The sequence below is a fragment of the Typopeltis vanoorti genome, chromosome 6, assembly GCF_054136105.1.
Source record: "Typopeltis vanoorti isolate ZY-2024b chromosome 6, IOZ_Tvanoo_1.0, whole genome shotgun sequence".
Classification (NCBI taxonomy): Eukaryota; Metazoa; Arthropoda; class Arachnida; order Uropygi; family Thelyphonidae; genus Typopeltis; species Typopeltis vanoorti.
The window spans coordinates 46,256,344-46,280,618 of record NC_143554.1 but is presented as its reverse complement, the minus strand read 5'-3'; the positions used below and the strand labels follow the sequence as shown (position 1 = coordinate 46,280,618).

Below are 24,275 nucleotides of genomic sequence, written 5' to 3'. Positions count from 1 at the left end.
CTACCTCTTCTTGCTGCATATGAAGCAGTGGTTCCCATCTCAGTACTTTGAAGAAGAAGAGGATGAGTAACTGAAGAAGAGCATGATTCAGTGGTTGAACTCACTAGTTACAGATGACTTATTATTATAATAACGGAATTAACTCACGTAAAATATTCTTTATTCGTAGAATTTTTGCCTGAGTATAACAAGTATCATCAGAACAAGTACAAAGACTAATTAAACAATAACTGTTATATTCACAAAGTGCCACCTAAGTAGCTAAGTTTAAATTTCCTAAATTAAAAAAAATAAATAAATAAAATAAATAAATAAAAAATTATATATATGTGTGTGTGTGTGTGTGTGTGTGTACAATTACAAGTTAGGAAACATTTGCAGATTTATAGAGTACTATCTCCCACAAGGGGGAAAGACGTAGACCATCGGATCTGTTTAGGTTAAGGGAGTGAAGTAACTTTTCACATAAGTTTTAAAATGTACTGAAGATGCCTGTGACACACAGGCGAAAATTATACTATTAAATAATCTTTGTACGTGAGTTTTTTCCATTATTAATTTTGTATCAACGTTTCACATGTTTCTTCGTAAAGCCATTCCATTAGGAACCGACTTTAGTGAATGACTTTTGTCTTGTTCCACTTAACTCTGTGTCTAGTGTTGATGGCATGCTCTGCAAGTCCAGACTGTTCAGGTTCAAGGTACTGAATATACAACTTGTGTTCTTCTAACCTGATCTGAGCAGATCTTTTTGACCTGTTTGTCCAAAATATGATAACCCACAAGAGCAGGGAACCTGGATAGCTGAGATGTGGGAGCTTGTCCTTTGGAGACATGAGGCATGTAGAGATTTTTCTGATGGGTCAAAAGGCCACACAAATATTTAGTGGTTTTAACACTTTAGCTATGTGTTGGCTAATGCCTTGCACATAGGGAATATGCATATGCGTAGTTTCTTATGTATTTGAAGAGGATGCTGAAGCATGACTACTTAAAGCTCTTTTTATGAAGGAATTCTTATAACCATTGGATATGAAGGAGGAATTAATATATTGTAATTCTTTTTTGTAATAGTTCTGCTGAAGAACAAAAGGAGTGGGCTCTATGAACCAGTGTTTTTATATAGAATTGTAGGTTACCATCTGGTTGGTGAAGAATTAAGAGGTCTAGAAAGGCTAATTGCTTATTTACTTCTACTTCTAGGGTGAACTGGATCCTTGGATGAAGTGCATTTATTTTTGAGAGAAACTGTTGTAATTCTTCCGAAGTGCCCTTCCATATGGCAAAAATGTTGTCCACATATCTGAATCAAAGGTCTGGGTGAAATGTTGTCAAAGACAGTTATTTCCGTTATTATAATAGTAAGTAATATGTCTACTCACGGTATTTCCTTACTGAAACTTAGTATAAAGATGATTTTAAATCAGAAGTGATTACCATTTGATTCTAAACAAAATTATTTCAGTTTACTTTGACAAAATTCAATATCATACTGAAAATAAAAGTAAGAAATTTTTAAAATCAATCAAAATTGTAGTTTTCAGAGGTAAACTATAGATTTAAACACATCAATATTATTTAAGGAAAAAAATTATATAATTGAAAACAAGAACCAAACCCTGGAGATTCAGTGAATGATTCTGAAGAACATATTGATTTATTAAACAAGTGAAGTATGTGGTGAGCTTCCTGATGGACTCAAGAAATTGAGGGTCAAAGAAAAGAAGAAGGAATTTTGAAAGCAAGTAAATCAACATGTACTCTAAGAAAATACAGAGAAAAATATAAGAAAGTGAAGCACGTGTTAAAATATCTAAACAAAAGTCATGGGAAGACTTTGGTAAGAACATAGAAAATAAATATCAGGAAGGTTGCAAAATATTCAGAAGGCTATTGTAAAAGGCTTAGAAATGGAAGAAAGAGTAGTACATAAGGAAATCGAGATAAGGTGACATGAAAACTGAAGATAAAGATATTCATTTCTGGAATAATTACTTTGAAAGAAGACTGCTAAATGAAATAAGCAGTGACAGCAGAGTGACAAAAAAAAATAAACATTCAAGGTGAATGTAATCAGAAGTACATATCAATAACATATTTGAGTTGTAAGTCAGCAGTTAGAATTGAAGGAGGAGGTACAATAAGATGATTTGATGTTAAATCAGGTGTGAGACAAGGGTGCACATCATCTCCATTGTTATTCATTATCTATATGGATCATATTATAAAGGAAAGTGGCATTAAATCTGATATCAAAATTGGAGATGTTAATTTCAGCTCTATATGCAAATAATGTTTAAATAAAGAATCTATAGAACAAATAAAACATTTCAACTATTAAGTATGCTTTTTTAGTGATGATGGCAAATTAAATTTAGAAATTATCAACATAATCAGCAAAGCTGATATGGTAAGAAACCAAATGAATAAATTTATAGGAATAAAAGAGAAATTAGTCAATACACTGAACTAGCTGTATACAAGACAGCATTCAAACCAATGTATCTGAGAGCTGAGTTACAAATAAAAAAACTTGCTTAAAGAATGAAAATCACAGATACGAATGTTCTGAGAAAGACTAGGGGAGTGAACAGATGATATCAATGCCAGTGTCATATTAAAAATGAGGATATTGGGAAAGAACATGACATTGTTAGCATTCATGAATGTATGAACACAGCTAATTTCAAGTGATATGGTTACCTAAACACAATGGGAGAGAAAAGGTTAATAAAACAAGTGTTCTTTGTCAAGATGACAGGAAAAAGACCCAGAGGAAGACCAAGATCCAGGAATGTTGATGCAGTTAGAAATGCCTTAAAAGAGAGAAATATATGATCTGATAATACTGGAGTCTTGACAGATTAATTTGGAGGAAACTTGTTGATAAGAAGTTAGCTTTGATATAACTTTTTCAAATCGTACTATCACAATAGCCTGTATCTCCTTCGTGGGGGGTATCAGAAATTGTTGATAATGAGTAAAGGTGTAGAAAAGCTGAGCCATTTCTCATGTTCTTTCAGTATGAAAAATTCAATAGCACAGGAAGCTGTTGCTAGAATCTCAAGCTTTCCAAATAAAGTGTTTGCAATTGCTTTGGGTTCAGCAATTATGTATCCATTATGTTCCAAGACAGGTGAATGGTGTGTGTATGCATTACCTACAATTCATTTTCCTGATTTCATCCCATTCGATTTTTGCACTCCACTGCACGTAGGACTGAGATATAAATTGGATCAAAGACTGTTTCTATCTCTGACATCTAATGTAGTGCACTTTGGCATGAGTATATTTAGGAAATATATCCCATGCTCTGGCTTAATCCTCTTTGGCTTCTTGGCACTCTGGGTGCCACCATGACTTTGGATATTGCAGATATCGATATATTTTTGGAAATGCAGTTGTTGCTGCCTAGACAATACAATCTGTTACACATCACTACTTTACTGATAGGTGTTTTGGCCAACTGGCTCACAATTAAATTCTGTAAGATAGAAAAAAAAAAAATATTTGAGTCAGTCTGGTTATTTTTGAGTTTGGTTCTGATGAGGATATAGTGCAAAACACAGGGAAATGAGATATCACTGCAGGTGAGTTGACATATGGAAGATGCTGTGTCCAGTATTAAGAAGTGACAAATTATTATCAACCATATGCTCAATGATATGGTCTAGTCCATTTGTGTTGGAGCTACCCGAGTGCTATGTCCATTAAAGTCTCCCATAAGAAATATGGTCTGAGGCAATAGCAATATGATAGTATCAAAGTCAACCTGTGTTAACTTAGAACCTGGTGATGAATCGGAAATGTTACTAAGAGGTGGATTGTTACTACTTCAGAGATGTGTTAATATGGACACACTGAAAAGAACATGATTGTCCACTATAATAGAACTCCTCCATGAGGAGATCCATCTCCAGAAATATCTTTATGAATAATAGTGAAATGTATTAGAGCCTTCACTAAGTTTTAAATGTCTCCTACATAGAGAATTATGATGATGATGATTATTATGAGACCTCCAGGGAGTCAAGGACTCATCAAGGGAGGCTGTAAATTACCCAACCCAGCTATCATACCTTCCCTTAAATTCATTTACACTAGATGCACTCAATATCCCCCTAAGGGCAAATTATTCCACTCACTCACTCACTGATCTCTGAGAGAAAAACCTAGCTCTTACCCCTTTCTTAACTGAGAACAACCTCAACTTCCATGGATGCTCCCGTGTTCTCTTCCAGCCTTCCATATAATGAAAAATTTCATCACTTGAAATGCTATAACACCCATTCAAAAGTTTATAGACCTCTATCATATGATCCCTCTTTCTGTTAACCAGAGTCTGCAATCCACATACTCACAATCTGTCCCATAATCTAAATCCCATAATCTAAATCCCATAATCCGGATATAATCTTTGTAACTCTTCTTTGCACCCTTTCCACAGCTTCTTTATCCCCTTGGAAACCGGGAGACCAAATCTGAGCACAGTAATCCAAGTGTGGTCTTATCAAAGCCTTATAAACAGGCAAAATTACTTCCTTATCCTTACATGTCAAGGTTCACTTCAGCATAGAAATTATCCTCTGAGTAGTATTTGCAACTTTTGCTATGTGACCTTGCAACTCTAAATTCTTATCCACCAATACACCAAGATCCCTTGCCTCTTCAGTTTCTTGTAGCATAACCCTACTAATATAATATGCCGCTGGATCTCTAATCATGACAAAGTGCATAACTTTATGCTTACTAAAATTAAACTGACAGCCATTTTCGTTTGCCCAGATTTCCAGTCTATTCAAATCATTTTGTAATTGCTGAATATCAGTTGCATCCCTGATTGCCCTGCCTATCTTTGCATCATCAGCAAACAATTGCAAATCTGATGATAGACCCTGCTTAATGTCATTAATGTATAGATTGAACAATAATGGCCCAAAGACTGAACCATGAGGTACACCACTGGTTACCTTAAATCTGGCAGGTTCACACCCACTGTATACCACTTTTTGATATCTGTCTGTCAACCATCTCCTGATTCAAGTCAATAGATTATGTTCCAGTCCCATATTCTCCAGTTTACACAACAGTCTATCATGTGGTATCCTATCAAATGCCTTAGAAAAATCCAACATTATCATAGTGTATCCATTCCCTTTATCCAACTCAGCCTTAACATTGTTATAAAATATGAGGAAATTGCTAAAACATGACCCTCCTTTAGTAAATCCATGCTGTTCCTTGCAGAGTATAGATTGCTTGTCTACCCATTTCTGTATGCGAGTTCTTACCAACTTCTCTAAACTCTTCACTACCACACCAGAAATACTAATAGGTCAGTAGTTAGACACATCGGTTTTTGCACCACCCTTGTGCAATAGAACTATATTACATTCCTTCCATTCCTGTGGTATCATTCTTGAGCTGAGACTCAAGTTATACAAATGTGTGAAAGGCCTAGCCAATTCAGCTGAACATTCCTTTAACAAATGGGCAGATATTCCATCTCCCTATTGACAAATTCTTATCCAGGTTATGCAAAAGCTCTTCAACCTCATTTTCATGAACCTCTAACTCTTCATCCAATGTAGCAGTAGCACTGTGCACCATACTACATACGCCTGGTTGCTATATCTTAGCAAAGTGAGCACTCATTAACTGAACAATCTCCTTAGCTTCCGACACTTGTGTACCATCTGCATTCCATAAAGTTATTCTTCCACATTTATTCTTTCTTTTGCTTGCGGCATAACGATAAAATTCTTTTAGATTGCCTTTAGCTTGCTTGGCCAATTTCTTTTCATACTCCATTTTAGCTTTTCTCACAATACTCGTAACTTTTCTGGCCTGGGCTTTATATATTTCATAACTCCTCTCACTCTTATTCTTACGATACTCTTTCCACATCATCTTCTTCTTGTGGATTTCTAGCTTAATAAGGCTGCATGCCCATTTCACACCCAACCTATTTACTCTTCGAACACTAGGAATACATTCAAATACCGCCTCATTCAAGCACTTTTTCAAAGATTCTCATGTATTGCTGATATTTTTCCATTCAGTAACTGATACCATGGGACCAAAGATAGTATTCTTCTAAGTCGATCATAATTTCCAGCTTTGTAGTTCAGCATGTAGCCTGTTTTAATCAGAGCTTCAATACAAGTAAATACTTCCCAAGAAAGAACAGCATGCTGTCACGTCACCAATTGGTGGTAAACTAGCTATATTCTTGACAGAAATCCCTTCTGAAGGTATGAGCAAATTCAATACTCTTTGACCTAGAGTTCCTTATTTCACAATGCTGCTTGAGAAAGTTATCCTGCAACAATTCAATAAATTCCTGTTCTTTCTGATCATGAGATTTCTTTTCTACCCAATCAATGTTTGGAAAATTAAAGTCACCCATAATGATCATTCGCTTGGTACCCATAAGGCTAAATTGACAATGCATTACTTCGTCCACTACAACTGATCTGCCAGGTCTGTAGCCTCCACTTCACACCAAATAGACTCAAACTCATTGCTACATGGAACATTGTTACCATCATTGTTTTCTTGTTTCTACCCTAACTGGACTTAAGTCATCTGATATCATTAGTAGCACTCCTCCTATCTCCTCTGTCATTCCTAAAAATAGTATATCCGTTACACTTGATCCCACTTATAAACACAAAAGAGAAATAGCAAAAAAAAACAGTTAGCAAAAAAGAATAAAACAAGGGGATCATTTAAAAGCAAAATTGGAGAATGTTACGGTGAAGAGAATACTAAATACATATAGAATTCTACAAAATATGAATAAGGAGGTAAAAGAAAAAGAGAAACATGAAATAATCAAAGAGAAAACATGGCTGGACTTTTTTCAAAACTTATGGCAACACAGTAACGAAACTAAAACTGAAATACTAACCATAAAATGGAAGAAATAAGATTACAAAATATATAACAAGCAATACAGAAAAGTAAATAAGAAAAATCCCCTGGAGAAAATGGAATAAATATAAACCTTATTAAATATGTAAACATCCCATCCTGTTTGTCAAATGACTTAAAATATTAGTTGGAACAAGGACATCATCTCAACATATAAAAAAGGCAATACTAGAACTGTGAAAACTACAGAGGAATATGCATCAATATGAACTTAAATCACATGTAGAATATAAAATTTGCAAAGAACAAAATGACCTCCAAAAAGGATCGTGCACTGATTCATCTTTTACATTAAAAATCTTACTTGAGGCACTGTGAATTCAACATATGAATACACATACCATTCTAGATTACCAGAAAGCCATTGACAGAGTCTTAAGGAACAAACTATAGCCCGTACTCAACAAGCTAAACATTTCAAATCGGCTGCTTGCAACAATAACATGAATGCAATAACTAACATGAAATAAACATGTAAGAATCAATGAAACATTACAGAATGAAAATCAATAAACAAAGGAGTCCATCAAGGATGGCCGATGTCACCACTGTTATCTATATAGATGAAATAGTAAAGAAATGTAAGAAAAAAAAAAACAAAATCAGCATTTAAATTGGATTATAATACTCTTTTGTTTGCAGATGACCAAATAATCATAGCAAAAATTGAAGATGAACTTCAGAGACTGATGTACTCCCTAAACATAATTGCTAAAAAATTTGGACTGCAAATATCAACAGACAAAACAAAAAATTATGGCTTTTAAAAAACAATCTCCAGTCAGAAGTGAAATCATAATTGCAAATAAAATTTTAAAATAAATTAGCTACTAATACAAATAAATTATATCTGAGATGTGATGTAACATATACAAAAGAAGCTGACACTGATATCAAAATTTCAAACCTCCTATCAGAACTTTTCATGATACCCCCTCCTCGTAAACTCTTCTGAATAAAGAAGGGCAATATTTTTGGTATTGACTTTTCACCTGTTGCGTGATGTAAAACACTGATATATTTATGTGTGTGTGTCAGATCTATTATTAGTGTTTCTGTAATCAAATAATGTTTCTACAGTGTTTTGTTCTTAGCTGGCATCTTGTAAGGACTCTTAAAATTTGAAGATGAAGACTTCATGCTCAGAGAAATTTTTGGGTGTAGCCCCAGACATCTCCACCCATCAAGGGGAGACACATGAATAGCATCTATCTAGCAAGCAATAATGTGCTCAGAAATGGAATGCCATGGTTATCCCAAGATGCTATACTTCAGAGATTTACAACACTGCTGATCCTTACAGGTAAGCCTACAACCCCCCCCCCCCCGACCCACCCACATACACTTTCCAGATTTACTTACAGGTCACACTACAAAGCAAACGTGGTGTTCTGGAAGACAGGATAGAAAAAAAAATCAAAAGTAAAGATAATAAAGGAAGAACGAGAAGTAGAGCAAAGAATACAAGAAGGAAAAACAGAGAGGGGGCAAAAGAGGAAGAAGGGTAAGTCCTCATGGAGTGTTCCCTTCCATGAGGACTTACCCTTGGTTAGAATAAGATCTAAGTTTGAATCTTGTCTATTACATGAAAAAACCTTTATCAAGGTTTTTCAACTGAAGGTGAGCTGAGCTAGCCAGTCTTAGGGAAGTAGAAAAGTTTTCCCTTCCTAGAAACTCAGGTTTTTCATTCCACAAAACAGGCTAACTAGCCATTAGAAACACATGCAATTAACAGGCATAACACACTGGCCTCATTGCCTGAATTGCTTCGGCACTAAAATCCAACTGTACCTCATCTGGAGGGGTTTAGTGTTAGAGAATTTCAAATCTGATGTAAATCTAAACAACAGCAATGCAGTGTTAAAAAAAAAAAAATCCATAGTCCCAGTGCAGGTTTAGGAAATTGAAATCAATTCCTAAATTTATAGAGTGACATATTATCTAAGTGAGGAGGCAAACAGGAGAAAAAGCATTTGAAGTAATGTGCAAGTAACAAAACAAATTCATTTTAGAAATCATGGACTTTACAACAGTATTATAAATAACTATTTTAATTTCCCGATGTTATTAAGGTCATCATCTGGAGTATACACAAATATACAAAGACAAGCTGAGTTACATTTCACACAGTATGCTAAAGAGACAATGATTTGAACAATGGCTATTCTGGCATGACCTCTAATGAAAATATATATATATATATATATATATATATATATATATATATAAAAAAAAAATTAATTAATTAGAAACTACATCAAAGCTATATTCTATTTAAGATAACATCAGAGAAACATTCTTTCATATAGACGGTTTTCTAACAGTAACAATGATGTTTAATATAATCTAATATAACAATTGTCACATGACAATTGTTATATTAGATTTAAGATTCTGGATTATCTACAGTCCTGTTTATAGTTAATTCTTAGGGAGAAAGGTTCCGTGGGTAGAATATGCGTCTTCCATATGCTTGGGATTTTTAGACCATCATTTTGTTAAGATTAGGGTGGTTGATAAGAATCTCACAGGCTTCCTTAAATTTACGTTCATACCATGTTTTGGTGGGATGTAAACAACTGGTGCTTTTCAAGTCAATTCTATGCAGAGTGTTCAGTTCAAGGCATGATCAGAAAGACCAGCTTCACCATAGTTATTATATTTAATGTGTTGTTTATGTTCCTTTTGTCTGATAGGAATTGTGCGTCCTGTTTTCCCCTATATATGGTAGATTACAGGTGCAGTAAATACGGTATACTCCAGAGTGGACCAGCGGAGGGAGTGGGTCTTTGGATGAGTTTAGTAAGCTTTTTAATTTTGCAGGAGGTTTAAAGGTGGCTTCAAGGTTGTATATCTGTAGTATTCTGTTTATTTTATCAGATGTCCCTTTAATGTATGGAATGGTTATAGTTTTATTGTAGTCTAGTTTATCTTTGTTGTTTAGTGAGGTCTTGTAAAGAATTTTGTTGATAGTGTTTTGGCTGTAACCATTTTTTAGGAAAGTATTGCTGATAACTTTAAATTCGTCTTTAAGTGCTTGTTCATTGGAGCAAATCTTCAAAGCCTTGTTTTTTTAGAGTATTAATGACAACTAGTTTTTGTGTTGGGTGGTGGTAGGAGTTTATGTGTATATATTGGCCAGTATGTGTTGGTTTCTGGTAAACAGTGAAGGAAAGACTGCCAGAAGGAAGACGTGTGACAAGTGTATCTAGAAACAGAAGTGTGTTCTGCTTTTCAATCTCAACTGTGAACTGCATGCGTTTGTGTTGTTTGTTTAGGTGGCTGAAGAACGTGTCTAATGTCTGGCAGCCAGGGGCCAGATAGCGAAAACATCGTCAATGTATCTAAGCCAGACTTTGGGTTTTAAAAGAGAGGAATCTAGAGCATGTTTAGAAATGGGAAAATGGCAAGCCCAAGGCTGTGCCTTCTTTTTGTACATAATATATGCGCAAATATATGCCAGAACATAATATATGCGCAAAGAGCACAGTGATATCTGGAGGGAATTTATCCTGTAAAAGAAGGATTGTGTCATTGATTGAGACATTCATAAAGAGAGCAGAGACGTCAAAACTGACTAATACATCATCTTTTTCTAATGTTTATAAAGTGTTGTGTGTTTCTTATATAGGAGGGGGGGGGGGAAATTGACCTACCAACTCCTTGAGTGTTGACGCTAATTTCTTGGCTAGGTGATAATTCAGGCTGTCTATACCTTCGACTATTGGCCAGAGTGGTGTGTTTTGTTTGTGTATCTTTGGTAGACCGTAAATTCTCAGAGAACATGCGTAGTGTGGAAGCAATATTTTGATTGTATCTTCGGGCCATGTAGTAACTGATTTAAGTAGCTTCTCTGTTTCTTTTTTATTCTATCGGTTGGGTCATAGTTAACAAGTTGATATGTTGATATTGTTGTCCGAGACTAGCAGATTCATTTTTTCTACGTATGTGGTTCGATTTAGAATAACGGTGGCACTGCCTTTATCAGCTCTAGTTATTACAACGTCTGGATTTGATTTTAGTGATTTCACCACTGTTAATTTGTGTTTCATTGAGTTGCTTGTTATTGTTTTCTTATAATTTACATTTAAAATGTTAGCGGTTTCTAAACATATTTTATCTGTTATGGTAGTTGAGATGAATCTTAAGCCTCTTTCAATATTATAAATAAAATCCAGTTTGTTAATCGATCTGGGTGCTATGGTTGTTGTTATCACTGGCATGTGGTTGGTTGTTAACGTTCACTGCGGAGAATTTCAAATATGTCCGTTGGTTTTGTCGATCTTTTAGAAACCGCTAACATCAGATAAAATCCCAAGCATATGGAAGACATACTCTACCCACAGAACCTTTCTACCTAAGAGTTCACTATAAACAGGACTGTAGATAATCCAGAATCTTAGATCTAATATAACAATTGTCATGTGAAATTAGGACATCATTGTTACTGTAAGAAAACTATCTATATGAAAGAATGCTTCTCTGATGTTATCTTAAATAGAATATAGCTTTGATGTAGTTTCTAATTAATTAATTAATTTTTATTTATTTTTATTTATTATATTTTCACTAGAGGTCATACCAGTAGAACAGCCATTGATCAAATCACTGTCTTTAGCATACTGTATGAGATGTAACTCAGCGTGTCTTTCTATATTTGTGTATACTACAGATGATGACCATAATATGAAGGTCAAAACGTCGAGATAGTTACTTATAAACACAGTTGTAAAGTCCATAATTTCTAAAATGAATGCTAATCGCCGTGTAACACTAAAAGAAAGGACCAAAACATAAGGTCTGTGGAACGTTGCTTTACATGTATAAAATTTACAAGTTGGAAATGCTGTGATATAAGTAAAATTAAATACACTTAAGATATTACCAAAAATCACTTAAGAGAAATAAAAGGAGACACAATAAAGAAACCAAATAAAATTGTCCCCAAGATGGGTATGGGAGTGATATACCACTATATGAAGGCTGGAAATAAATGTTGCAATCAAGCTGCACTCACAGCCTGCGTAGTTTTGCCAATGCCTTTTAGATGGAAAGGAAAGCTCCACACACACACACACATATATATATTAAATAAAATCAACTTTATTTTTCAAATATTTCAACCTGAATCTAACACAAGACATCTTCAGTGGCAGGCTAGTATGAATTAGAATGTCAATGATGGATTGTTTTTAAAAAAAAAAATACGAAATGAGCCATGTGATGGTGTAATGAGATATAACAAAAAATGAGATGCAGGCAATATGTAGTAAACACACACACACACCATGGGGGTAACCTAATGATGGCTGATAAAAATGAGGTTTTCCAAGAATTTCGGTAAGGAGAGGAAGTTTTTCCAATTTAACTTGGGATGTGGTAGTAGAGGTTTGACACTCTTTGAATAAATGTTCAAATGTGACATAACATCAGTGAAGTAGGCATGTTCTAGACCAGGTTTCTCAGATTTATTATTTAGTATTGCTATATGATTGATGTTGACTTTTTTTTTTTTCCCACAGAGCATCCTGGTTATTTGAAGTAGAAGAGGAGATTGTTCATCCTTGGATGAAGGCAGACAGGAGGAGAGGTACTTGATATGAAAAAATTCAGAGACACTAGATCGCACTTCTTGAAGATTTCTAAAATTAGTAGGCTTGTAGGAGTTAAAAATATGTATTTTTCAATTGGAGAAGCTGTTCTATTCCATGTGTTGGATGTTGAGAATTCTACATTGAGATCCTGTGGGTGTTAGAACATATATGAGCTCAAAGTAGCAAAATTTTCATGATACCAATTTTTTCTGAGATGGATTATGCAGACTGTTTCTGTATGTAGAAACTAATGAAGTAGGTTTGAGGTAGACAGAAGTAGTTAGTTTTTACCAGAAGGAAAATTGGAGAGCAAGATATCTAAGAAGGCCAGTTTATTATCCTTTCCTATTTTGTTGTGAAATTTATACAGGAATCTAGATTATTTATTTTTGTTAGAAAGGCTGAGAGAGTATCTTTATGACGAGACCAAATGGTGAAGACATTTGGTCTCATCATAAAGGTTTCCTCTAAATGTGTATATTCCAGATGATGACCTTCATATGAAGGTCGAAACGTCGGGATATTAAAATAGTTATTTATAGCACGGTTGTGAAGTCTATAATTTCTAAAATGAACTGATCACTGTGTAATGAGGAAGATTTATTCTAAATGTATGGAAGAGAAAAGGAGTTTCCCAAAATGTTCAAGGTAAAGTTTGCCAGCACAGCTGAATGTGGGTTTCCCATTAAAGTATCTTTGATTTGTCTGTTGACTTTATTTGAGCCAATAAACAAAAATACAAATGAAGAGAATCTTCAAGAGGAATTTTTTATTGCAAATATTTCAATCAGAAACTGATTGGTTATCATCAGTGCATCAGCATAATCACAAGGTGAAGCTAGAACAAACGTTAATCCTATTCACAGAGTTGTCAGACTGCCACCTTTTAGGTAGTTACAAAATAAGACTACAATTCAAGTCAAAACTAAAACTAAATTTTTGAAATAAAAATTCTAGTTCTGATTATGCTGATGACCAGTTAGTTTCTAGTTGAAATATTTGCAATTATAAAAAAAACATTACTTATTCTTGTGAATATATGTCTAATAAATTTTATTATGTCATAAGTGTCATTAAAAGCTCATTCAAGAGGAATGTTTGTAAATAAGGATTCTGCATTGTAAAACTGACCAGTCAATAGAGTAAAAAGGAGTTCTTCAATTTAGCTAGAAAATGTGAAAAATGTTTTCTTTTATTTATTTATTTATTTTTTAATGAATGAGGTAGAATTGCCAATTTGGGACCAGATTGGCAACTCTAATAAGTTGGAGAATGGACTTGATAGTGTCTACAATTGGGTGAAGGGAATGTTCTTTGTGGATGTATGGAAGACCATAAAAGCAGAGGGGGGGGGGGTGGAGAAGGTCAAGCAAAATGGATCTATAGTTTGCCAATGGTAACTTTGTTCAGACTGGTGACTTCATCAAGTAATGCGTTTAGTTCGTTCACAAATACATTTCTAAAGAAAAAATTTAAACTCTCATGCCATATATATATATATATATATATATATATATATATGATTATATACAGATGGCATCAATGGCAATATCATATTAAAAATGAGGATATTAGGAAAGAACTTGACATTGTCAGCATCCAGGAATGCGTTAGCAGAGCTAATCTCAGATGGTATGGTCACTTAAATAGAATGGGAGAGGAAAGATTAGCAAAACAAGTGTTCTCTGCCAGGTTGGCAGGAAAACGACCCAGAGGAAGACCAAGATATAGGTGGATTGATACGGTACAAAGTGCCTTAGACAATAGAAATATAAGATCTGATAATGTTGGAGTCTTGACAAGTAACAGACTGATTTGGAGGAAAATTGTAGATAGGAAGTTAGTAATGATGTAATTTTTTCATGTAGTACTGTCATATCCTGTACACCCCTTGAGGGTACATGGCAGGAATTTGATGATGATGATGATGATGATATATATGATTAAGCATGTTCCTATGATGAACAACATAGCCCTGTGTATCACTTGATCTCCTCTCTTTTTTTTTGATGTCTCTTCTATGTATACCCATGTTTAGCCCAAAACACTGGATATCATCCACACACACATCTTTATAAATTACCACAATCTAATGGAATGAACAAAATTATCTCCTTTGACTTCCTTTCACTAATAAAAGTACTAATCTCAGCAATTTCTTTAAATACAATGACAATATTTGCAAACACATTTCAGTTTTCCCACTGGCAAAACATTATTTGTCAACTTGCTGAACTTTTCTCACTCAAATGGAATCACAATTCATATTACCTCTCTTCCTCATTGATGCCACTCACTATAACAGATATGTGGATGATGTCATCCAGACATCATGCCACATAAAAATTATTTCATTCTACAAACACCATTAACTACAGGTTATAATTCCCTATCCAATACGAAGAAAATAAATCCACAAATTTAAATTTGACCCTATCTAGATCAGATCATATGGGTACTAATGTATATATACTACAAACCCACTAACACTGGAAATTACCTGCATTGCTTCATCAACCTTACTGTATCAGAAGATGTTGCAATTAACACAATTCATTGACACTTATCCTTTATCACTGCTTTAAATCAAGATATCACATGCAAAAAATTTATGAAAAAATCTTCCCTTCTCTTCTCAACAATATCCCCAATAACTTATTATGCTACTTACTCTCAACATTGCATGCTTCTTCACAAAGCAACATATCAAAGTCCTATATAATTTAAAATTCACATATATCCATGTAACATCTATAAAACCATGAAAAGTCTCTTTAAATCTTCTAATTACAAAATTGTCATCACCATCAGTAAAAAAAAAAAAAAAAAAGTAGATCAGACTGACATATTATTATGGCATAATGTTGTTTATAAATTCAACAGTCAATGGATGCAAAACTTGGAACATTAGACCAACTATTCATTCTTTAAATTCTTATTTAAATAAACATTACCAATATGGCAATATTCTGATGCCAGGCTATTTACATCCCACAAAGAAAATACAAAGAAAAGCATATTAGCAATATTAACAGAAGTCTTACTACAGAAATATCATTACACATACACAATACAATAAAAAAAAAACACCTCTGAAATCGAGGTCACCATTATTATTTCCAAAAAAATTAAAACAAGTTGCATTGCTCTGAACCTCTAGCGATAAGAATCAACCAACATGCAAACAAACAGGGGAAAAAATCATCTTATCTCACTATCATGGCAATTAAACAAGATAAAGTCCCATAAACTCCCTTACTCTCAAACCAACAAAACTTATGAATCATTTGGCAAACTCATAATTTCTCTGGCAAAAATTTAATGACGAATCAAATGAATAGCCAGCAAATTAAGTTCCTGGAAAAAAAGAGGAAGTGATAGACCCCTCAATGAGAAGTCAGCTATGGATGGATGGAGTAACTAGTCATTAGAGAGTTGAAGCCTCTAGCAAAGTATACAACAGGACCACCTCGCAAGAGTGGTGTAGCACATCGCCAAGGAATGGAATAACCATAAGGCATCTGATGATACCCATTGAATCGATGGAGGGATGGTGACCTTTTAAAATTCAAATTTATTTTAATTCATTATCTTTGGTATTGGTTTTATTCATGTATTTCTGCTATTCATAATATAGTTCTATCCTCCCTTACTGGTTTTTCATCTTCAATATCACTCTCCCACAAAGTACATAATATTTCAAGAAATTAATTAAAATTTATGTACTACATAATATGTAATCTCTACCTTCAAAAAATACACTCAGGTATGTCAAATTCTCATTTAAAAAAATTTTAAATTAATAAAACTTAATTTATAGTTTACAGGTTAGAATATAGACGCTTCATTACAATAAAGGCCTGGTTATTTTGTATTTATCTAATATTAGGAGCTACATGAATTTTTCAGAAAATCCTAAATAAAAATATTTTAATTACACTGTTAAATGTAATGAAAAACATGATGGTTTCTAAAGCAACAAATAACAAAATACTTACTTGTGGTAGTGCTATTACTTTAGCTATATAACCAACCTGGAAATTTAAAAAAAAAAAAATGTATTTTTTATGAAAAATCTATAAATAAGAATGAACTAGATCAGTTATTATCCTAAGAATTTTATTATTTATATTATTTTATTTTTTGGCATATGGCAACAAAGAAGTTCACATGATACAACTAAGCCAACATAATTAAGAGTTCGTTAATAGCTTGCAACAATTTTCTCTTATCTTTCATCTATTATTCATATAATCTCTGAAGTCAGGTAAGCATACTTGAAAAGAGACCAAGAAAATCTGTAACAGAAACTTGGAGAAGAACAAGCTGGGTTCATGCCAGACTTTTTCAAAATAGATTTTAATTTTATAACAAATAGTTGAGAATTCATGGGAATATAACAAGGATCTGTACTCAAGTTTTGTAAATCTGGAAAAGGAATACAACAAAATGTTCAGAGAAAAGCATATCAAAATGCAGCAATTAGATAGAGTAAAGCAAACATGCAGAGCAATACATAGTCATATTTAAGTTTCAAGTCAGCAGCTAGAATTGAAAGAACTATAGGAAGATAATTTGATGTACACTCATGGACAAAACAGCTATTAGGTAACTACCTAACAGCATGTTGGTCCTCCTTCGGTGTGAATTAAAACAGTTTGTACTCTGAGGCATTCACTCCACCAGATGCTGGAGGTAATTTCAGCCATGCCTGTTGCAATATTGTCCACAACTGTGCCATAGATATCGGTCCCAGATACATGGATCTGATGTCTTGCTCTACGGTATCCCAGACAGATTCAATCAGTTTTAAGTTTGGGGAGCTTGAGGGCCACTGGATGGTCCACAAAATGTTGGATATGCTTTTTGAACTATGCTTCTACCATGTAGGACAATACCTAGTCCTAAACAGTCTTCACATAAGAATTAGCAGTCAAAGGTTTGTTCAGTGAGGATGAGAGGACCCAGTAATGTCCATGAGAACTGCCACTATGATCATATTTCTGGCAAGTTATCTGGTTGGCCAAAAACAGGCTGGGTAGTTATGATTTTGGTTCATGAATGCATTAACAGGTTTAATGCAAAGTATCACTGATTATATTCACTATGAAAATATTATTGGTTTACACTATGGTTTTTATGTATAAGAAAAGCAGATGAAAAAAATACAAAAATAGACAAAAAACATTCTTGTCTAACTAAATTCATTACAGAGTTAGGTGTATTCACTGATTTCCAACTTCTGTGATAGTATAAAAGTACTCATAATTTACATATATAAATCATTTCACAGTAGATTTTGCACATTAGAAATTTTAAAATTGGCTATCATAGCTACAATATTTGATGTTGGTACCAACAGCACATATTGTAGATTTAAAAAAAAAAAAAAAAGTCTTCTTCTTTTAACCCTTTTTATAGCCACTTCTGGCCATAGGTGTCTCCCAATTCTCTCCATATGTTTCTATCCCGAGCTTGTTGGCATCAAAGACTTCCAATTGTTTTATCTGACCATCTTCTTTCAGGTCTTCCAGTTGATCTTTTACTTTCATATGGCAACCACTCCAGTAAAACTGGTGTCCATCTATTGTCCTTGAGTCTTGCAATGTGTCCAATCCATTTCCATTTCTTTCGTAGTATGTTTTTTCCAATATCTAAAAATTTTGTTTTAGCTCTTATTTCTTCATTTTTATTTTATCTCAGAGTCTTATGTTTAGCAGACATCTTTTCATTCTTCTTTGTTTTTTGCATTTTATCTATTATTTCCTTTTGTGATTGGCCATGTTTCTGCTCCGTCTGTCATAAGAGGCAATACACATTGGCTGAACAGTGTTGCTTTGTTCTCAAGTTTTATTTTGCTGTTCAAAAAATCTCTTAAATTTTCCAAAAGCTATCCATCCCATTCCTATTCTTCTTTTCACTTCTTCTGATTCCTTGTCTCTTCATTGCTAACAATTCTCATAAGTATACATACTTAACTGTTTCAATTTCTTTATTGTTTACCTTAACATTGTGTCTTTCACCATATCCTTTTTGTATTTTGGATTAAATCGTACTTATAAGCGACCTGATGTTTTGTAAATAATCGTAGTAGTCTTTATTCACTTTGATGAATTTGTGTTATACAGTAATACCTTTGTCGTAAAAGGATTAGAGATAGTTGTTGGAAGTTTTTCCACTTGGTTATACTATAAATTAAAGAAGCCAAGAAATTATATTCTTCGTTTAATCCTTTATTTAAGTGTAAGCAAACAAAGTTTGCACTTTAAGCATTTTCAGGACAATTTTTGGCCACTCGTATATGAAAATATGACTCCTGCATTACTTCAAACATGGTATCAGCTCTTGGTCTGGCTCCCACTGATGAGACCTAATAAATGTTGACCCTTCCCATAATGCATTGCATTATACATGTCCATAAATACATGTGCTTTGCATTATGTGAAGGGTCACTACCCAGATGAAAACCTCAATAAAGGTCGAAACCTTATATATTCCTCAGATCCTATTGCACAAGGTGTGGTGCAAACCTTGATGTGTGTGTCTAACGATTAACCTATTGCTATCTCTGGAGTGGCTGTTAAGACTGGAAAATTTGGTAAGAGCTCAAATCCAGAAATGGGTTGACAGTAATTCTATACTGCACAAAGAACAGTGTATGTTTACTAAGGAAAGGTCATGTTTGAGTAGCTTGCTCACATATTATTATTATTACATCACACCTCCAGGGAGTCCAAAGTTAAAAAATATTATAATTATGTTAGCAGCATAAATTAAAGATACCAAGAAATTAAAAACAGGGTGGACATAAAATAACATTCCCTCTTTAGAGGCATCTAAAAGGCAAATAAAATGGAATAATAACATTTCGATGGTATAAATGACAGCCGCGTCACTCATTCCAGCTGGATATGTGCCGCGTTACAATGATGATAATAATAATAATTAACCTAAAACAACAACTTGAGAGAGACACAGAAATTAATGTAGTGATTGAACTTGGACCAGTACTGGTCCCTATGTCGTCGAACACTGCAGTAGCAACGTCTGTTACTGTCTCTTCTTGCACTGTTTTCCATCCTCTGCCAGGTCTAACTTCTAGTGATCCAGTTTCTTCAAACTTCTTAATCATAGCTCTCAGTGCTACAGCTGACATAGGATCTGTATGCAGGTTATGAAGCCTTCTAAATTCCCAAAGGGCCACTATGGCATTGCACTGTTTAAGGTAAAACAACTTAACAAGTAAAGCATACTGAGGCAAGGTAGGACGCATATTGAGCACAATACGTCAGTCATTCGAATAACTGCCTGAATGTTCCCAATCCTTTCTCAAGTGGAATTGGTGGCACTGCTATCATATACACACAGTAAAATTTGCATAATCCTTTTTACCTGCGTTTACTGCAAATATTTGACTGCTTTTGGCTCCACAGCACCAAAATTTCCCCTATTGGCGACTTTTGGTGCTAAATCTTTTTTTCATGGAAATCATCTCCCCATGCCTTCAAAAGTCATCATCATCAAATTCCTGCCATGTACCCTTAAGGTGTGTACAGGATATGATAGTACTACATGAAAAATTTAATCATTACTAACTTCCTATCTACAATTTTCCTCCAGATTAGTCTGTTACTTGTCTAAACTCCAATATTATCAGATCTTATATTTTGTCCTCTAAGGCACTTTGTACTGTATCAATCCACCTATATCTTGGTCTTCGTCTGGGTCGTCTTCCTGCCAACCTGGCAGAGAACACTTATTTTGCCAATCTTTCCTTGCCCATTCTGTTTAAATGACCATACCACCTGAGATTAGCTCTGCTAATGCATTCCTGGATGCTGACAATGTCAAGTTCTTTCCTAATATCCTCATTTTTAATATAATATTGCCATTGATGCCATCTGTTCATGCCTCTAATCTTTCTCAGGATTCTCATATCTGTGGTTTCTAGTCTTTGGTCAAGTGTTTTACTTCTGACCCAGATCCATAAGTTAAAACTAGTTTGAACACTGTCTTGTATACAGCTAATTTAGTGATCCGACTAATTTCTCTCTTATTCCATATGAATTTATTCAATTGACTTCCTACTATACCAGCTTTATTGATTCTGTTGTCTATTTCCATATTTAATTTACCATTTTCACTAAAAATCTTGCCTAGGTAGCTGAAATGTTTCACTTGTTCCACAAGTTCCCTGTTCACAACACAGTTCACATTTTCAACAATTCTACCTATTTTCATTGTCTTCGTCTTTTTATTGCTGACCTTCATACCATATCTATTACAAGAGTTATTCGATTTAGTCAAGGAATCTTGCACGCTCGTAGCGCATTTATTGATAAGTATAACATCATCCGGATAAAGCAAAGAGCTGACATTAGCATCTCCTGAAATGTTTCATTTGTTCCACAGGTTTCCTGTTCACAACACAGTTCACATTTTCAACAATTCTACCTATTTTCATTGTCTTCGTCTTTTTATTGCTGACCTTCATACCATATCTATTACAAGAGTTATTCGATTTAGTCAAGGAATCTTGCACGCTCGTAGTGCATTTATTGATAAGTATAACATCATCCGGATAAAGCAAAGAGCTGACATTAGCATCTCCAATTTTGATATCAGGTTTAATACCACATTCCTTCATAATGTGATCCATATAGATAATGAATAACAGAGGGGATAATGTACATCCTTGTCTCACACCAGATTTAACATTAAACCATCTTCCTGTACTTCCTTCAATTCTAACTGCTGACTTACAACTCAAATAAAGACAAAATATTGCTTGATATAATGCCCCATTGACACTATATAACTGTAGTGTATTAAATAGCTTCTCTCTTGGCACCTTATCATATGCCTTTTCCAGATCTACAAAACTCAAATAAAGATCTTTGTTATATTCCCATGATTTCTCCACTATTTGTCGTAAATTGAAGATCTAATTCTGACAGCCTCTATTTGGCCGGAATCCAGCTTGTTCTTCACCAAGCTTTTGTTCCACAATTCTTCTCAACCATTTCTCAAGCATACTTGCATAGATCTTGCCAGGAACACTCACTAGGAAAATACCTAGTGAGTGTTCCTACCTCTGTAATTCTCACATTCAGTTTTATTTCCCTTTTTATATATGGGTACTATTAGGGCTCTACTCCAATCATCGGGAATTTGTCCCTCTGTCCAGGCCTTCTGAACTATGCAGTGCAGCTACTGCAAGACTTTTATACCACCATACTTCAGCATTTCTGGTCGAATATCATCTACTCCTGCTGCCTTTCCACATTTTAAGCATTTGATGCCTTTTCTACTTTAAGTATGGGTATGTATTCCTGACTGTATGCCTGTTGTCTGTTTTTTTAACACTGTGCTATCACTGCATGTTTCATGTAGCAATTTCTCGAAGTAATTACTCCATACTTCAAGAATATCTTTTTCTCCCATTTTCATGTCACCTTTATCATCTCTAACTCATTTTACAGTACTCTTTCCTCCATTTCTAAGCTTCTTCAACAACCTCTAAAATATTTTGCCACCTTCTTGATATTTACTTTTTATGTTCTTGCCAAAGCCCTCATATGACTTTTGTTTAGCTAGTTTTACAGTGTTTAGCTTTCTTACATTTATCTCTGTATTCTCTAAGAGCACAAGCTGACTTATTTGCCAGGAACTTTTGATATGCTTTCTTCTTTTCCTTCACTGCCTCTTTAACTTCCTGTGTCCACCATGGAGTTCTGATTTTTCTATCCTTGCAGACAACTTTACCACATGCCGCTCTGGTTGAATCAATCAAGGTTTTCTTCAAGGCTTGTCACTGAATCTCTAAAGTTTGGTTCCTGTTCTCAAACTCTTACATTTTTTCTTCAATAATCTTTGTGTATTTTAGTCTACAGTTCACATCTGAGAGCTGTTCAACTTTTATTCGCTTTAAAACTTTCTTACATGTTATTCTTTTCAATATGAAATTCAATTTTATCCTTGCTCAAGACTAAATAGTTATCGCTTCCAATTTCAAATCCTCTGTACACTCTGGTGTCTTGCACAAGGGAGAAAACATCACTATCAACAATAACATAGTCAATGAGACTTTTCTTATTTCTTGCTTCTTCTCTCCATGTGAATTTTTGCACATTTTTATGTTGGAACATGGTGTTAGTAATAACCAGTCCATGTCCTGAGCAGAAATCCACAAATGTTTGCCATTATTATTAGCTTTGCTCTTTTCTCCAAATTTTCCCAATATATTTTTGTATGTCTGACAATCATTTCCTACTCTGCTATTTAGATCCCCAACAAGGACCAACTTTTCCTTTTTCATTGTGTCAGATGCTTTCTCTAAATCTGCAAAAAATTCCTCCACTTCTATCTTAGTAGAACCTTCTGTGGGACCATAGGCACAAATAAATCTCATTGTCCAGTTCCCCATTCTGATGTTTGCTCACACCACTCTACTTGAGACTGCCTGCCATTCAAGAAGATTAGCCTCATATTTAGTGTTGAATACAATGGCTACTCCTTTTCCTTGATTGTCATTGCCTGAATATAACATCTTGTATTTAATGCTCAGAAAGATCTCACCAGTTTTTGTCTTTTTTGTTTCAGTCACCCCTATTATGTTGATCTGGTACTTATCGAATTCCTCAGCTAGCTCCATTTCTTTGCCATTCAGGCTTCTTATGTTGATAGTATCGATCTTTAACTCTGGTGATTTTGAGTTGGGGTGTTTTTTCAGATTTGTTCTAGTAGCTGACTTTCTGCTGCTCACGCTGGTTCCCTGGTGAAAACAACGGGGTCCTTGTTTAACCGTATGATGCCCCATCCAGCATGAAATTTTGTCATGTTGTACCATCATTTTGTAATTTGATTTTAAGCCAACAAGAATTACAATTTGGTCATCTAAATTCCAAATTGCCAGCCCATCCTCGTTCGTTCAGTATCCAGGTAAATACCCAACATGGTGCACCATGAGAAGGTGAGGATTGGACATTAGGTCAGGAGCCCTGGTCGGTTCTCCGCACATTCCTTTAAATGCTATGTGGAGGTCTCCTCTCAGTCATACAGCTTTGACCCTTAAGCACCCCCCCCCCCCCACCTTCAAAAGTCTCAATATAAAATTTGGTCTCATTCCGTTTATTGGTTTTAGCTACAGATGCCTCCAAAGAGGGAAAGTAATTTTATGGCCACCCTGTACTTGGTTTATTCCTTTATCCAAGTGTAAGCCAACAAAGTTTGCATCTGTAGTATTTTCAGGAATGGGGCTACTCGTATATAGAAGTTAATGACTTCACATCAATTTGCTTTGGTATCCCATAATGCAAAGCACATATCCTTACAGACATGTATAATGCTATGCATTATGAGAAGGGTCACTACTCAGATAACGAGACCTCAATAAATGTCGAAACTGGTCTGGATTGTGACCCTTCCCATAATGCATGGCATTATACATGTTTGTAAGGATCCAATTATCCAAGTGTAAGCAAAAAAAGTTTGCACCTGAAGTATCTTCAGGACTGAGGCAACTCGTGGTAAAAGTGGACCAAGCTCTCATCACTCCTTGTCTTAGTATCTCCCATGCTTTATATTATGGGATACTAAGGCAAGTGATGTGAAGTCATTAGCTTCTACATACAAGTTACCCTGTCCTGAAATACTTCAGGTGCAAATTTGTTTGCTTACACTTGGATAAAGGATTAAACCAAAAATATAACTGTTGAAAGTTTTTTCCCCACTTGGTTAGACTAT

At 34.6% G+C, this 24,275-nt stretch overlaps 1 protein-coding gene across 1 annotated transcript in view; it reads right to left on the bottom strand.

Annotated features, from left to right (window-relative positions):
- Positions 1 to 24,275, bottom strand: part of LOC150105429 (26S proteasome non-ATPase regulatory subunit 11-like) — a 324,220-nt gene that overhangs the window by 30,923 nt on the left and 269,022 nt on the right. The window contains exon 10 of the mRNA XM_090393957.1: positions 16,529 to 16,564. Coding sequence (XP_090250083.1) covers positions 16,529 to 16,564 — 36 coding nt within the window. The remainder of the gene's footprint in view (positions 1 to 16,528; positions 16,565 to 24,275) is intronic.